Here is an 18,449-nt window from a genome sequence, read left to right on the forward strand (position 1 = left end):
GTACATTTTTGACCTTGTTTATCTCAGTGCACAGACCAGGGCCTGAGACTACTCTTTGCCTTGGACTGACATCCACTTGGTCTGTGTTGTATGTGTGACTTGGCAGTGGGTGGGGAGTTGACAGATGCCAGCTGGCACTTGGTTTCTTCTTGTCCTCATGCTTGGTTTCAGACAAGGGTCTTGTTCAGTGAATGTTGGATGCTCCAGAAAGCCATTCCTGGCTAGACTCTGTGTAACTCCCTGTGCTAACCTGGACTGAAAGATGACTCTCTGTGTTGTTTTTTTTCCTGAATTTCTTGTGAATATTCTAGGACTTTGTGGAGTAGTTGTTGGGGAGAATTTTTTTCTGCTCTTCTAATCTTGAGTAGACCTTCTGTTTGATCTTACATTACTCTTATTCACGTACTTTACATTGCAAATAAAGTAGTTTATTTCCCATTTTCTAATCTTGTCCTCCTCTTTTTCCACTTCAGTGCCTTTTTTTTTTCACTCTCTCCTGGCCTTGTACTGCCTTCTGCCCTCCTCTCATGTCCGTCTATTGAACTCCTTCCCATCTTTTAAATCTTAACCCAGGTGCCACCTGACTCTTGAAGATTTCCTTGATTCCCTCAGCCAAAAAAATTTATCTTCCTTCTCAACCATCATATCATTTTGTGGCTCTCCTGTCTGCTTAGCAAATTCTAGTTGGTATTGTTTGTGCATATGTTTTGTTTCTCCTACTAGATTATAAACTCCTTGGTGGTAGGAACTATGCTTTATTCGTATGTATATTCTCCACAGTGCTTGATGGAATAGGTGCCTAATAAATATTTACTGAGTTGAACTGCATCAGGAATCCTTAAGTAGGGTGGCATTTTTTGGTCATACTACTTGTGGTGGTAAAGGAGAGTAATTTTGTAAGCCCATTATTTTAGTATACCCTTTTGAATACATATAATAATTAGCTCCATTTTCTAAAAATTTCCTTCCATTGTATAGAATGACCCAAGTCTGAAACTGATATACACAGAATGTTTGAGAGTATGTGGAAACTGGTTGGCAGAAACTTGCCTAGAAAATCCCACAGTCATTATGCAGACATACCTAGAAAAGGTAAGAGTTTTAAAATAGTTTTTGATGAGAAAGCCTAAATTTCCCAAGTGCTCTAGTTTTTAGTTTAAATCCAATACAGTGTTTTCAAAGGTATCCAGGGAGAGTTTGATGCCTTTAGAATATACATCTGCCTGTTTTTCCCACATTTCCATTATTTATCTACAAAGCAGTAGGTGAGTGTGTGAAAGTATTTAGTCTCATTCACCCACAGCTAACTTGCTCTGTCTGGAGACCTAAAAATTTTATCCCCATCCAAGTTTCTGCCTTTTCCTTTCATCTAACCCACTTTGCAGATTTTTGAAGCAGAATATCAGCAGCCCTACAGTAACACTTAATTGTATACGTTTTATAGTACGTCTTTAGAATTTACACAAAATTTAGTTTTTACGTAGCTTGTCATTAATAAGTACTTGGCTAATTCTACACATGCAAATAAAGTGTCTTATATATTTTCTCCCAGAAAGACCAGAAAGTACTGTGATTTGTGTATGAAAGTAGACTGGTATGAGGGAAAGCATAATAGACTTGGGAGTTAGGAACTCTGGTTCACCTGTTTTGGACACTATTAGATAACCTGCAGGAAGTCACTTAATTTCTCAGAACTTCAGTTTCCTGTAAAATAAAGATTGTAGATTGTATTTATATTACTTAGAAGTTTCTATGGAGAAAGTGCTTTGTCAGCCTTCTACAGATCTACATAAAAAGTGCTATATTCCCCATAGTTAAGTTCATTTAATATACCAATAGCCTTGATTTACTGAGTGGTTCTTTTTACTAAATATATCATTATGTGTATACATATTTGTAGATGTTAATTGGTATTTCTTTTAGGCAGTGGAAGTTGCTGGCAGTTTTGATGGAGGATGCAATGATAAACTTAGGAGTGGAAAGATGAAGGCTTTCCTATCATTGGCACGTTTTTCAGATATTCAGTATCAAAGAATTGAAAACTATATGAAATCATCAGAATTTGAAAATAAACAAGCTCTGCTGAATAAGGCTAAACAGGAAGTGGGCCTTCTTAGGGAACACAAAGTCCAGACAAACAGGTAATAATTGAATAAAGAGGAACACAACAGCTAATTAATGTTTAATTTGACAGTTTCCAAACAAGATATGTTGGTGGAAGATAGGAATTTGCTTTCTTCATGACTTTGTTTTTGGGAAGCAGTGTGCTATATTATTGGAAAAGAACATTGTGTTTGAAGGTAGAAGATCTGGTTCAAGTCTCAGCTCTGTCGCTCTTGAACCTTGACCAAATCATTTCTTCTAAGTGCATTTACCCTAGTTTTCTTTCATAAAGTCAAGAGTTTGGGTAAGCTGATTTCTCTAGCCCTCTTACTTCTGAAATATGATAATCTTCATTCTGGTATTTGAATTTCTTTTGATGAGATGGGTTATCATGACTATTCTTTGGTTGAGAGAATTTAATTTCTAATATCTGTGGGTTCCATTGTAAATCTATTTTGCAATCTGAGTGCTGTTTCTGGTAAGCTATGATTTGTTTTATGAGTGAAAAATATAAAGAAGCAGAGCACAAATAAGTTATATTAATGTAACCAAATCCCCTCACCCATTTGTGCCCTACATCTAGTTGAAGAAATATAGAATTAAGAAAACTAGATAGCTTGGTCAGGCCACCTTCTTTTGCCTCTGTTATCCAGGGTGGTAAGGTGTTTAAGATGTTGAGTTCTCAACATTAACAATACACATAATAACACATTTTGAGATCTATTTGTATTGATTGTTGTTTATGACTTTTGTAGTTCAGATGTTCATTCCACAAATATTTATTATTCAGTGCCTGTTCTCTATAGAACTTTGTGCTAGTCCATAGGGAATGTGTAGTGTCGTAGATAAGACACAAGTTTGGCCCTTACAGAGGTTTGAGTTTAGTAAAGGATAAGACATAAACTCAGGTAACTGTAATAATGATGTTATGGTAAGAGCCCTAGCTCAGAGGTGACATGACTAGGCTTGAATGTATTTTTGCTATTTACTACCTTGTGACTTGACTGGACCAAGTCTCTTCTCTCTGGGCCTCTGTTTTCTTATCTGTAAAGTGAGGGAAATAGGTAATTCCTAAAGTCTCTTCCACCTCCCTGACCTTCTTGATAAGTGTATTAGCCCAGTTGAGATTTTATAACTGTAGTTGATTTATTATTTTTACTTTAATTCTTCAATATTAGGTATACAGTGAAGGTTCAGAGAGAGCTAGAGCTGGATGAGTGTGCGATCCGTGCGTTGAGAGAGGATCGCAAATGCTTCTTGTGTAAGGCAGTTGAGAACTACATCAGCTGTTTGCTAAGTGGGGAAGAACATGATATGTGGATATTTCGACTTTGTTCCCTTTGGCTTGAAAACTCTGCAGTTTCTGGAGTCAATAGCATGATGAAGGTAAGATTTTCTTTTCCAGCCCTTAAGGCTGGAAATTGAAGAGTAAGGTAGGTTAGGACCATGTCTATATTTGTTTTCTGAAAAATTTAACAAACTGTCTTGCACACAGTAGGCACTTAAATGCTTGTAGTTCATGGTAATGGTGTGATTTTTGTGTAAAGATGAGAGAATTCTATGTCCTCTTTTCCCTGTTTTCCCAATCCATACTCCCATCTCCACAGGAGGACTTTTCTTACCCTCTGTGGCCTTGGAAGATGTATTTTCCTTAAAAATTTAGAATAGAAAAATCAGTTGTCATTGTCTTGAAAATCATGTTGAAGGCAGTATAAGTTTTTGTTGAAAATCTCTTCGCTTTCAGTGGAAATTTACACTTATTAAGTTTAGTTTTTGGTTTGTTTGGTTTTTTTTTTTTTTGCTTTTAGGCAATTGGGGTTAAGTGACTTGCTCAGGGTCACACAGCTAGAAATGGCAAGTGTTTGGTCTGAGGCCAGGTTTGAACTCAGGTCTTCCTGACTTCAGGGCCGGTGCTCTATCCGCTACGCCACCTAGCTGCTCCTACTCTTAAGTTTAAAATGTATATGTTGTAAACTGTTTGGATCAAAAGGTCTTAAAGAAATGAAACATTTTCATGGGAAAAAAAGAACATTCAGATTTAGGATAGGCCCCGATTCCTATTCTATTGTAACTTTTGATAATAACATGCTATTTTTATTAGAAAATAAAAGAAAAATGACAGCCTCATTCTATTATTTACTTGCCTTTTCTGTAGGCTTCCTTTGATCCATGCTTTTTTAATATATAATTTCAGTGCAAATAATGCCAAAAATTCTGATGATTCTTAATATAGTTTAATTTATGACTTTAGGATCAACACTGATATAATAGTCACCAGGCATGTTATAGCAATCTCTGTCAAAGGGCTTTGAATAGAATGAGTAGTAAGGGAGAAGAGTCAAGCTACTATTAATCACTAAGTTATTATTACTCACAATGCAAATGTATGTTAAATGTAAAATATTACATATGTATAACATCATATATATGTATGTAATATTTAAAGCAGTTTTGAATAGCTTTAGAATAATCTGTGGGTTGGAGGTTCATAGGATTTTTTTTTAATTAATAATTTCTGATTTTTTTCCAAAATAGAAAGATGGAGTGAAGATTCCCTCATACAAGTTTCTGCCTCTCATGTACCAGCTGGCAGCTAGAATGGGAACCAAGATGATGGGAGGCCTAGGATTTCATGAAGTTCTGAATAATGTAATAATGCTTAATGCTTGAAGCCAGAAGCATTTTCTTTCTTATCACATCACCTTGATAGAGAATAAATGGCTTTCTTTATCCTACATTAGAGGCTGTTCTTTTCACTGTGGTCAGAGTATGTATTATAACCCCATTATAACTATGTATTATAAGAAAATACACAATATGTTTAGCCCCATCTAAATTTTTCCATAAAGGTGGAAACTAGATCTCTTGGTCCTTTTCTGTACCTCTGCCCCTTGTTTCCTTGAGCAGTGCATCGTAGTTTCACTCCCCTCATCCCCAAGGGACATTACCCAATGAAGTGCAAGTCTCCATCCATGAATTTGTAGATTATTTTTCAGTTTGTTAGAAACTTATGTTTCAATTTGTTCAGTTTACCCCTTGATAACTAATTATTCTTACCTTTTCAACAGCTTATCGCTAGAATTTCTCTGGATCATCCCCATCACACTTTGTTTATTATACTAGCCTTAGCAAATGCAAATAAGGATGAACTTCTAACCAAACCAGAAGCAGCAACAAGAAGCAGAATGACAAAAAATGCACCAAAGCAAATTTCTCAGCTTGATGAGGTAAGTAGGTAGAAACCTTTATTCATTTATCTCATCAGATATTTTTGGACCATATGTTCAGAGTACTGAGACTTTTTATACCATTTATTTATTTGTGTTGCAGTAGGACAGATAGTAAAGCCTGTATCATTTATAAAACAAGATTTTCCTTTCTTAAAAAAAAGTTGTTATTGTTGCTTTTTGCCTTAGCTTCACATTTACAGTTCTTCACATTCCTGTGCAAAAAGCCTTCTCATAAGATAGAAAGCTATAATTGAAGTTGACTTAGCACTCAAATTGTCTTCATAATTAATATGGAGGGCATGAATTCATTGCTGTTTGACTTCATAGGATAAATATATTTTTCTCATTTTTTTTCCTTTTTCTTGCCATAAAACTGTATATAATATATTAGTTTGCTATAATTGGATTTCTTGTTATTGCTGAACTAGTACCTTTGATAATTTGGGGAAAACAGTAATTGTGACAATGTTCAATTTTTAAATCTCTTTTTTTTTTGGTGGCACCAGGTCAGATTGGTGCAGGATTCTTTCAAGGCACCATCTGTGTTACAGTGAAGAAATTCAGTATATCTTGAAATTTTTCTCATACTGATAAACAGAAAAAAAAAACTAATAAGATTTGAGTGGTCTTTATTATTTACCTGTGGATTATTCTTTTTTTGATATCCTCTTTTTGGTACTTGTTTTGTGTCTAAGGAATTATGATGGTTGTAGGTGTAGAGCTAGACTTTAGATTTTTCTCTTTTTTGCTTCTATGCTTTCCGTGTAGTTCTGGATGACTAGCTGTGTATGTTTCTACTATAACAGTCACCTTTTTAAAAAAAAATTAGGATCGAATGGAGGCTGCAAACAACATAATAAGTATTATCAAAAATGGAAGAGCTAAGATGGTCAGAAATGTGGAAGCGCTCTGTGATGCTTATATCATGTTAGCAAATATGGATGCCAGTCCCTGGAAGGCTCAGAGAAGTATGTATTCAGAAGACCATTGACGTGGTGCAATAATTTTTTCTTCAGTTATATGTTAATAGTATACACAAGTGTGTAAACATTCACAATCACATACAGTCAACCTGAATAGTAATGGGAAAGAAAAAAGGCCCTAATAATTGAAATCTGTAGATAACTGAAAAATATGTTCATATCCTACAAATTTGACTTTCCTATGCACTTTCTAATTTTTTCCTCTTCCCCTCATTGAGAAAGTAAGAAAAGCAGACTCCTATTACAACATGTATAATCAAGCAAAACAAATTCTCACATTGGCCATGTCCAAAGAAATCATGTCTCACTCTACACGTGAGTCCATCACCCTTCTATTAAGAGATGGGCAGGATGTTTAAGAGTTTTTAATAGATCTGATAACGGACAAAATAGAATCATTTGTGTCTAATATTTTTTTTTCTCCCAGTATCACTCTGGTACAGATATTCATGTGTAGCAAAATAAATCAAAGGTAGGAAGGAGCAAAGGGCCTGGATAATCCATAAACTACCATAATCAGTTATTGAAAAATTGGAGGTTGCCAGTATTCTGATTAATAGTTTCCTGTTAGTGTGTAGATGAGAGCGTTATTGTGTAGATGAGAGCGTTTTTAGAAATAACATGTCAAAAACCAAAATTACATGTTTACGCAGTCAGTCAGCAAACTTTTATTAAGCACCTACTGTGTGGCAGAACTGTGATCAGTTAGGAATTTAAAAAAGCCTCAGGGGCAGCTAGGTGGCATAGTGGATAGAGCTCCTGCCTAGGAGTCAGGAGGACCTGAGTTCAAATCCGGCCTCAGACACTTTGACACTTAACTAGCTGTGACCTTGGGCAAGTCACTTAACCCTGATTGCCTAGGCAAAAAAAATAAAATGAAAAAAACCTCATTCACTTTCTCCCCCACTCCCATCAGTGCTAAACTTTTAAGTATTAACAAAATCCATCTTCAATACTATTTTCTAAACATTTGTAGACTATTATGTTTGGTTATATAACCTCTATTTACAGGTTTATCATTTTCATTTTCTTTATAATCTCTTTTACCCAAATGTTATTCCTCTTTAACTGTTAAAAGCTTTCCTGTTTATCCAGAGCATTACTGTTTTCCCTGATAAAAGACTGGGGATATAGATAGGGTTTCCTTAATGATATATAGGCTCACTGCCACTTCCTTTTGCCATAATACATTGCCGTAGCACATAGGTTACACCCACAATATCGATGCACTCCTTCCACTAATTTATTAATTGAAATAATGCACCATGCCCCTATTGTGGATGCTGTTGTGCATACTGCTTAGAGGTTATGTTTATGCTCACAGGTGGATTCTAGCCTAATTAAAAGATGAGAGGGCAGTTAGGGTGGTAAAGGCTGACAGCTCAAGTAAATGTCAAATGAGGACCATATTATGTACTATAATCATTGGCTGTAGATCAACTTTATAACCTTGGAACTCCAGGTCAAGGATGACACCAGGGACAATGCTCCATCCATTCAGATTTTAGCCTAATAGAGATTGTGGTCAAGGGTTACCCTGTATACAATTGGGGTAAAGGTTAGTATATGGCCACTAGAGCACATCTACTATCCTTGGCTTGCCTGCACACCACTTCTCAAGTTGTTAATGAATCATATAGATAGTTCTCACTAAAAATATCCTTATTTTAAATACAGAAGGTGTAAATATTCCTGCAGACCAGCCCATTACCAGACTAAAGAACTTAGACGACGTTGTTGTTCCCACCATGGAATTTAAGGTAATTGGAGCCATGGGTGATGTTAATTATTTCTCTTTCAAGTAATTTTGGCCTAAATTTGGGTCATTTTAAAGTGTTTTTTAGTTGATCTTTACCTTACAGTGTGCTAAAGTATTTCAAAGTTTTTTCTTCCATTTTATTCTTTCATTCTACTTCCCTTTTTGATTTCATGAAAGGAGACTGTGTGGCTTGTTCCTTAACTGACGATAGGAATTTAAAATCCCTTGTGTCAGTAGCAGGCTTACTTTCAGATTTCCTAAGGAACTTCTTTTTAAATAGGTTTGTTAGTGTGTTTTTAGAAACTGTTAATAAGACCTCATAGTATAGCATGTCTCTAAATAATAAAACCTCAAAACAGTTAATTAATTAATAGTTCTGAATGGATAAGGATAAAAGTTGTAATAAAAGTAAATGGTTTTGAATAGCCTGTGCTTATGGACAAGCTGATGGCCAGCTATCCCATGACTAGACATTCAGGGGTAAAAATCCTTTTGTGTAGTCCTCTCAGTGCCAGGTCATCAGAATAATAACTTGCTACTTTGGTAAATAAGTATGTTGGAAGGGGAAGATAACTGGCCCTTTTTTAGTGTGCTTCCATGCTAACTGCTTCTGAGATTATTTGATTTGAACCTTTGGCAGCATTTTAAGTATTATTAATCAGCCACTAACTAATATGTTCCCAGGTATTCCAACTATATTATCCAGCTTCATGCTTACTTGGAAAAAGCAAAATTGAATAGTACTGATTTAGAAAATTCCTCCCTCTTCCTTGCAATATTTCTCTAACCTTATTTTGCCATGTTTTTTTCTCTTCTAAAAAAAGTGAGCTCCTGTTTGTTTTTCTGTTAAAAACAAGCTAAAATTATAATGAGTAAAAAATAATAACACTAGATTGTATGTAGACTTCAATTTGAGATTACTTTTTAGTGATAGAAGTAGACTTTTTATGGTATATCTTTATAACTAATTGAAACTCTCCTATTCTAATTCTTCTGACCAAGTAAGATAGTACAGTGGCTGTCCAAGTTGTCCTTAGCAGTTGACATTTTCATGTAGCCAAATGCTACATCTTTTCTTGTTTGAATTTTTTTTTTACTGGTAATACATACCTTATTTTTTGGTTTATTAATATTATGAATCTTATCTCTCACTCTTGTGTTTGAATCTTTCTAGGTTGACCCTACAGGGGAATATGAAAATCTGGTGACTATACAGTCATTCAGACAAGAGTTTCGTTTAGCAGGAGGCCTGAATCTACCTAAAATAATAGATTGTGTAGGGTCAGATGGCAGAGAGAGGAGACAGCTTGTCAAGGTAGGTTCATTGATTTCTGCATTATTACAGCATCTTAGTGTTAGGAAGGAATTTTATAGATCACTAGCCCAACCTATACCTAAAAATGAATCTCTAGGACAAGAAGTTGTCTAGCTTTCCCTTTAAAAACTTCAAAGAAAAGGAACTCATCTCCTTCCCCAACTGTTCATTCCACTTTGAGGCCTTTATAATCATTAGGAAAATTTTCCTTATTTTAACTGAATATCAACCCATCAAATATGACTGCATGGTTTAAGTCTGGGCTATTTGAGAATTGTAACATCCAAAGAAATAAGGAAAGTAGGAGGAGATTCAGGTGTGGAAGGAGTATAATGAGTTCAGTTTTAGGCATATTAAGTTTGAGATACCAGGAAGGACTTCTAGTGTGAATATTTAGTCTTGCAGTAATCTGAAAGCATAAGACTAAAGTTCTGAGAAGTTGGGAATAGAGATAAAGATTTAGAAGTTATCTGCATAGAAATATTAATTAAAGTCACGTGTTGGGATAGGGATTACTAAGGAAAAGAGTAGAGTAAAAGGTCAGAGGAAGCTGTGGGGATACCTGCACCCAGGGCTAGGAAAAGGAACCAGTGCAGGAAACAAAGAAGGATTGGGAAGGCAGGAGGGAAGAAAGGGAGGGAGAGAAGAGGAAAAAAGGAAGGAAGGAAAGGAATAGGGAAGAAAGAAAGAAATACCTCATTTGATCCTTACAACCCTGGGAGGTATGTACTATCCCTGCTTTACAGTTAAGATAAGTGAGGCAAATAGTTAAATGATTTGCCCAGGGTCACACAACATGTAAGTATCTCAGGCAGTATTTGAACTCAAATCTTCCTGACTTCAGCCCCACCACTTTTATCTGTTGTGGTGCTTAGCTCTAAGAAGACAGAGAAAGCCATGAAAGATCAGTGTCTAATTTAGAGCTCTTTCAATAATTTGAAATAAGCAATTATAGTAGAGTGAGGAAGGAAGCAGATTGTAAAGGGTTGAGCAGTAAGTGGTAGCCATTAGTATAGACCAGTAGAGTCAAACTCAAGTAGATATTGTTCCTACTGGCTGCATATTGACCTATAAACCCACAAATTAACATCATCTGTGTTTTACTTTATTTTTATTTATTTTGTTAAACATTTCCCAATTATATTTTAATTTGGTTTGGCAGCACTCAAGGATTTTGCTGTCTATTGAAAATAGTACGAGGTCTATAGTCAGGTTCAGAGTCTGGATTCAACTATCAGCTCTGTTTCTTAGTACCTATTTCTTAGTACCTATTGGCAAGTCATCTGACTTCCCTAGGCTTCAGTTTTCTCATCCATAAAATAATAGTAGACTTGCATCTGGGATTCCTTCTAACCCTAGATCTCTGATCCCATGAGCTTGTGAATCATAGGGTCATACCAGCACAGATTATCTTTGGCAAGGTAGATGACCACCTCATTTTCTGAGAGTAGAGGGAAGGTAGAAAAAATGGGAGAGGACATAGAAAGGTTTTGTGGTATGATGGTGAGGAGAGAGCTCAAGCTAAATGGCTTCGCTTTTTTCAGTAACATAGGAAATGAGGTCCTTTCCTGAGACTGTGGAGGATGTGTCTATAAGTCAATATGATATAAATGAGTAGATTGCTTTCGAATTTCTCCATCATCCTAGTTATTCCTCTGGACACTTTCTAGTTTGTTAATGTTCTTCCTAAAGAGTTGTACTGAAAAATGGAAACAGTATTCCTGATGTGGAGCTTTCATCTCTCTCATTCTGGACAGTTCTATTAACGTAGCCCAAGGTTGTATTAGCTTTTTTTAAAAAGTTTTGATCCCTTTTGTTTTTGCATCAATCATTTCTTGTTACTTTATACAACCTCTTCCCAGTGAACCCTCCCTTACACTACTTAAAAAAAATTTAAGCAAAATTAATGCATTGTGAATATCTGATGGCATGTACAGAATTCCACATAGGAAGTACTGTGGCACTTTGGAAGGAGTGCTCTGAAGTAAGAGGCCTGCGGGTTCAGGGGCCCCCCTGTTGCTGTTTACCTGCATGTAAAGGCAGCCTCCTTGGATCTTAGGATGGTCCTTTGAAAAATCTGTTAAACAAGGAGATATTAGACTGGAGGGCTTGGAGGTCTCTACAATCCTGTGCCTGAGAAGTATTCTTCATCACCCATTCTCTTGGGCCAGTATTGGTCCTTAAAATTCGTCAGGGCTGGCTGCCTCTCAGTGTTTGTATTTACACTATTGTAGTAATAATGAATGTTGTCCCAGTTTTGTTCCCCACTGCAGCTGTTCATCTTCCCAGGCTCCCCTAAATTGTGTTTCTTATGGCAAAGTAAATGCTATCACATTCATCTTCTGCAGCTTGTTTTCCTATTCCCCAATCAGTGGATACCCACTTGATTTCTTGTTTTTCTCAAGTTCATTTTTTTGCCTCCCGTGTCACCCTGTTGACTCGGATTAAGTTTATAGTTCACTTAAAAGGCCCCAGGTCCTTCTCACGTGAATTGTTGCCTAGCCATCCCCCATCTTAAACTTTTGCAATTGAATTTTTTTTAAACTCAAGTGAAGTACTTTGCCTTCAGCTCTATTAAATTTCATCTTATTAGATTCTACCCATTGCTTAGCCTGTTAAAGCACTTTGCAGTTTTGATTCTCTCATCAAACTAACCTTCCCAGATTTGGGTCATACACAGCATTTGATAAGTGTGCCATCATCTATCAGTATTTTCAAATCCATGACACAAAACTCATGACACTTGGAATGATTCTTCTTCCCAATCCTTTGGCTACTTATTTTGGTTTGTGGGAGGGGAGAAAGGGTTTCTAGGGGGAATAAGTGATTTAAGTGCCTACTTTGTGTCAAGCACTGGTAATAAATGCTAAAGAATCAAAGACAAAAATTAAATAGTCCCAAGTGGCTTGCCCAGGGTCACACAGCTAGTAAGTGTCAAGTGTCTGAGGCCAGATTTGAACTCAGGTCCTCATGACTGCAAGGCCGGCGCTGTATCCACTGCACCACCTGGCTGCCCCAACAGTCCCTGTTCTTAAGGTGTTTACATTCTGTCAGTAGAGTCAACAGATAATTAAATAATATTTGCAAAGTATATGAAAAAATAAAAAGTAATTTGAGAGGGACAAGCCAGGACAAATTGGCAGAAAGTGGCACTTGGGGGTTTTGAAGGAAACAAGGAATTAGAAGAAGCAGAGATGAGGGAAGAGAGAAAGTATATTCCAGGCATAGGAGCAGCTGGTGCAGAGGTTTGTAGAGGGAGATTGAGAGTCACACATAGGGAACCTGCAATCAGACCAGTGTGGTTGGCCCTCAGAGTAGGGGAAGGGGAAAGAGTGTATTAAGAAACGTGGAAAGGAAGGTGATTTGTTTAAAGCTCCTCTTTTAACATGTCTTTCCAGGATGATTATACATTATGCATTTTATATTCTAATCAAATCAGCATATTTGCTGTCCTATTACATGCTGCTCCATTTCCCACTTCTTTGACTTTGTACAGGCTATCCCTATTTTTGGAACATTTTCCCTCCTCAGTCCAACTTTACAGCACCTGGCTCTTTCTCTGTAAGGCTCAATCTAGATACCCAAGGTCTGTTCTTTTAGGTTGAGTCTCATTTCCATGAAATGACTTGCTACACATTTTCTATGTTGCTTATTTTTATGCTTAAATAGAGATAAGAATGCAGATTCCTTGCTTGCAGGGACTGTTTGGTTGTTGTCTTTGAATCCCTAGACCTAGCACAGTCCCTGGTAGGCTGTTTAATAAATGGTTATTGAGTTGAATTGCTCAACTTCTTGTTTGGAGTTGTTGTTTTTTTAATTATTGAGGCAGCAAGAAGGCTGAGTTAGCATATTGGGAGAATTGATGTCTTTTTTGATTATTTGATAACCTTTTAATTAATTGATTTAATTAATTTAATTGATAATCTTTTTAGATTATGATAATTGTTTTTGTAGGCTTTCAAATGACCTCAGTTTTATTGGCTGGCTAGTGAAGCTACTAGACACTGTTACCATGTCTCCCACAGGAAAACACGAAGGTATAATAAGGAGAAGAAAAAAAGGAGACTTTATGTTCAGGTTTTAAGTAGTCCATTTAAATATTTTTTAAAGTATATGTTCTTGAATTCATATCAAGAGCCTTTCTTCATTTGTGGAAAATTCCAGAAGGTGGCAATTACCATCCTTTCCAAGCTAATAGAAACTCCCTAGAGTCTCTGACAAAGCTAAGGAGAATTAGAGGTCAGCCCTACATCTGTTTGATTCTTGAGTACTCAGTATTGCACCTATGAGAGTCCTCTAAGTCTTAGTTTCAGAAATTTCTATTAGTCATTAGCAAGGACAATGGAAGGAGAAAATGGTTGTTTGAGGATTTTTGTGGTTTTTTTTTTTAAGTACATGCCTACCTTAAATGGTAGTCTGTTCTGGAAAAGATGGAATTCAATGTCAATTACTTGAAGAACTCAGGCCAATTTTTTCATCTCTCTTATAAGGAACATCATTTTTATATTCCCTTGCTAAAAAGAAAATAAGTTATACTTCTTAAGAAAATAAGTATAAAATTAAATAAATTTTTAAAAAAATAAGTAAAAAAGAAAAGAAGAAAGAAAATAAGTTATATCATGTTGTATTTGTTTTTTCTAAAGGGTCGAGATGACCTGCGTCAAGATGCAGTGATGCAGCAAGTTTTCCAGATGTGTAATATGTTACTCCAGAGAAACACTGATACGAGAAAGAGAAAATTGACCATTTGCACGTATAAGGTAAAAGTTTTACTTTACCACAACAGGTATGCTAGATGTCATTTTCTGTTTTTTTTCTTTTCTTTTCTTTTCTTTTTTTTTTGGCTAGGCAGTGGGATTAAGTGATTTGCCCAGGATCACACATTAGTGTGATGTGTCTGAGGCTGAATTCGAACTCAGGTCCTGCCAAATCCAGGGCCGGTGTTCTATCCAGTGCGCCACCTAGCTGCCCCTGTTAGATGTCATTTTCATATAATATAGATTCCTTTGGCTTTTTAAAAAAAATTAATCACTGAAAATAACAATAGTTAATCATTAAGAGGAAATAATCTGATTTATTACCCTCTACTCTCATTCACCCATGTCTTAAAGCATATGTGCCATTTTATTTTAAACTATTTATTTTACCCGTTGACATTTTCTCAGTGCTTATCCTATTTTGGCCTCTCTGCAGCTTTTTGTACTGTTGGCCTCCTCCTGGATATTGTGTTTTCCCTTGGCTTCATTGGCATAGCTCTTTCCCAATCTTCTTCCTGCCTTTGTGACAGTCTTTTCTCTTTTCTCCCTCTCATAGGTTTAATTATCACCTGTAGATAACTTCTCCAATAACAGATACAGGTTTAATGTTTCTCCTGTAGTCCTATGTCACCGTTCTTTTTACATCTCCACCAAGTTCTCCATTTGGCATTTCAAACTCAACATGTCCACAGCAGAACTCATCTTCTGTAAAACTTCTCATCATCTTCTTCTGCTGTGCTCATTATCTTTTATAAAACTTCATCTGAAAAACTTCCTCTAAACTTGGCTGTTTTTGTTAAGTACACTCCAGTCACTTAGGTTTGCAAAAATTGAGTCATTTTTGACTCCTTCCTCACCCTCGTATCCAATTAGTTGCTGAATCTTGCCTGTTTCCACAACATTGGTCACTCCTGTTCTTTTATTTCATGCTGCCAGTAAGTCTGCAGAAGCTCCTTATGTTTTACCTGGATTATGGTGATTTCTGTGTTCTCCAGTGACCTTAACAACAAGTGCTTAATAAATGTGTTGTTCAGAGATTATACAGTGTTAAAGTTGGAAATCATTTAAGCCGATCTATTCATTTTACAAGTGATGAAACTAAGGTACAGAGAAAGAAAGACCTCACCAAATTCTTATAGTCTGCTAGTGATTCAGCCAAAGCTAGAATTCTTTTCCCTTCCCTCTTAAATATTTTCGCTCCTGCAGAACATGACTTCCTATGACAATCATTCCTAACAAATAGACATCACCCTTATCTGACTCCTAACATTCAGTTCTTCATCACCAACTATTGCCTGGATATCTCTCTCCACCTCAAAACTAAACTTGCCCAAAATGTAACTAACCAACCCATTTTCCTAATTTCTCTGTTTCTGTCCTGGTGACTTATATTCTTCCATTCATATAATTTGCGACCTCCAAGTCATCCTTGACTTTTCCCTCTCTCTTACCCTCATATACAATCAGTTCCCAAATCTTTGCCAATTGTCAATTCTCCCTCCACAAAAAGTCTTACATCTGACCCCTTTTTTTCCCACTCAAAAAACCATCACTTTAGTTAAAGTCCTCTTTACCCCTCAGGTAGACTATTGCAACATCCTCCTAATTAGTCTTCCGTACCTCCATTCTTTCCTCTCATTCATATTACACATAACTACTAAATTGATATTTCTAAAGTATGGATCTAATCAGTCTCATTCTTAGGAAACTTCAGTGATTCTCAGTTTGTTGTAAGAGAAAACACAAATGCCTCCATTGTCATTTAAAACCCTTATAGTCTAACTCCCACATATTTTTCTTTCCTTTTAAAAATGTTTTATTGACTACTTGTCTTCATATTAGAGTCATTTTTTGAACCTGCCCCTTCCTCTACCCTGTGCTGCACCCCCCTCCCCCGAAGCTTCCCTTTTAAAACAAAAAAAAAAGCAAGCAGAAATATCCAGTATGATGACTTCATCTGAAAATCAGTAAGTAGTTATTAAGCACCTACTGTGTATCAGACACTTGTTCCTAGGGTTACAATTACAAAAATGTGATAGTCCCTGCCCTGAAGGAGCTCATATTCTCCTAGGGAGATGAAACGTTTTCACAGGAAAGTGAATGTAAGGTATATACCAAATAAATGCATGGTGATTTTGGCACAGGAGGAGCCAAGATAGTTTGTAATGACCAAGTATAAGGGAGCTTTGATTAAAGAAGACTAATTCTTAACTACAAGAATCCTAAAAGGAGCCATCCATAGGACTGGAAATTGTTACCACCTTCTCAGGTGCAGTATATGCAGCATTCTGCCATAATGGTCCCCATCCTCTATACAAAGAGGCTAGAAGTATATTTAATATTTCTTAGTGTTTGGGACCATTGCTAGTGTTTTCAGCTAATTAAGAATTGGATTTCCTTCCTCACGTTATTTTCATTGTATATATATGTTTTGGGTTTTGCTTATTTCATTCTGTGTCAGTTCTTGCAAATGTGTCCATGTTTCTCAGAATTCTTCATAGTCATCATTATTTTCCATGAAATAAAATTCCATTATATTCATTACTGTAGTTGTTTTGTTTTTCAGCCATTCACTAGTCAGTGGGCACCCATTTTATATTTACTTCTTGGCTGCCTCAATGAATATCTTGGGCTTTTTTTTTTTTGTCTTTGACTCCATTGCAGTATATGTCCAGTAGTAAGATTGATGGGTCCAAGGGAGGGGATATTTTAGTCATTTTCCTTTCATAAAATTCCAAACTGATATCCAGAAGAGTTATACAATTTCACAATTCTAACAACAGTGTATTGTATGCATTGCTTCTCATAGCTCACATTAACTGTTAATAGTTTTTGTAATTTTTTTCCAGTTGGATTTATCTTGCAGCTGGAGCATGTTGTTAAATGATTGTTTACAGTTTGCAATTCGTTTGAAGGCCATTCATATCCTTTGGCCACTTAACCTATTAGGGAATGACTCTTGGTGTTATAGATTTGGCATTTCTCTATGTGTTTTGGATATTAAACTTTTATCAATGATATTTGATGCAAATATTTTCCCCATTTAACAGCTTCTCTCAGTCTGTTTTCATTAGTTCTTTATGCAAATACTTTTTAAATTTTATGTAATAGAAACCGGCTTTTTGCTTTTTATAGTTTCTTCTATCCATAGTTTGAGTAAGAATTCCCTTCCTGGACAAAGTTGTGAAAGATGCTTTCATTCAACTCTAATTTTTTTTCATATTAGGGCTGCTTTCTGATCCCAAATTCATTTTAAGTTTGCTATAGGGTATGAGATAAGACATTGGTTCAGACTTAATTTTTGTTGTACTCTTTTCCAGTCTTCCTGGCAGTTATTGTCAAAAAGGGAATCCTTCCCCAAGTAATTCATGTTCTTGAGTATGTCAAACACTGGTCTGCTTATTTTGACTGCTTTCCTTTCTCATTTATTTAGTCTGTTCCACTGATCTCTTTTTCTTTTTTATTTTCCATCAGCACCAAATAGTTTTGCTGACTACTGCTTCATTATAGTTTTTATAAGATCCTCAGATCATATTTCTAGAGTTAGTGGCAATCACAGAGCCCATTTAGAACAACAATCTCATTAAATAGTTGAGAAAACTGAGGCCTGAGCAGTTTAAGTAATTTGCTCAAGGTTGTACAGATAGTATGCATCCAAGGTGGGTTTTGAACCTCAGTTTTCTGACCTCAGAGCCAGCACTATACTGCTCTTCTTACGTAGAAATTGTGCACACAGACATTATCACCGTGTTGACTAGTTTTGCAAACTTAACCACTGTATCATTTTTGCCAGAGAGTCTACAAAGCTTCTATAGAATGTTCCACACAGAGTTTCATAGCTGAATTTTAATTATGTTACCTATTTCTAATAGTGCCTTACCATATGTAAAAGATACTTCTTCTGCAACCATAGGTAGTTCCCCTTTCTCAGCGAAGCGGCGTCCTTGAATGGTGTACGGGGACAGTGCCCATTGGTGAATTTCTTGTTAATAATGAAGATGGAGCTCATAAAAGATATAGGCCAAAGGACTTTAGTGCTTATCAGTGCCAAAAGAAAATGATGGTAAGTCACAATCATAGAATCAGATACCATTTTAAGATTGCTTTGTAGTGCATTTCAAACACTGATATTTGTAATTAAAAATGTTTTAATGTACAAAGTACCTTCACATATGTGACACCACAATGAAAATGTCTGTGTATGACAATAAAGTAAGGTAGGGTTGGTTCTTAAGTTTTACAAAGCACCAAGAGGCACCATGGTCCAGTGGGTGGAGGGCCTTCTTTAGAGTCAGCAAGACC

General features: G+C 36.2%; 1 protein-coding gene across 1 annotated transcript in view; it reads left to right on the forward strand.

Moving 5' to 3' along the window:
- Positions 1-18,449, forward strand: part of ATM (ATM serine/threonine kinase) — a 121,770-nt gene that overhangs the window by 94,118 nt on the left and 9,203 nt on the right. Inside the window, 10 exon segments of the mRNA XM_020996097.2 lie at positions 979-1,092; positions 1,924-2,141; positions 3,282-3,489; positions 4,639-4,752; positions 5,172-5,330; positions 6,163-6,301; positions 7,994-8,076; positions 9,250-9,390; positions 14,034-14,150; positions 18,061-18,210. Coding sequence (XP_020851756.2) covers positions 979-1,092; positions 1,924-2,141; positions 3,282-3,489; positions 4,639-4,752; positions 5,172-5,330; positions 6,163-6,301; positions 7,994-8,076; positions 9,250-9,390; positions 14,034-14,150; positions 18,061-18,210 — 1,443 coding nt within the window.

This window comes from Phascolarctos cinereus, unplaced genomic scaffold (genome assembly GCF_003287225.1).
Source record: "Phascolarctos cinereus isolate Bilbo 61053 unplaced genomic scaffold, phaCin_HiC Scaffold_726;HRSCAF=1367, whole genome shotgun sequence".
Taxonomy (NCBI): domain Eukaryota; kingdom Metazoa; phylum Chordata; class Mammalia; order Diprotodontia; family Phascolarctidae; genus Phascolarctos; species Phascolarctos cinereus.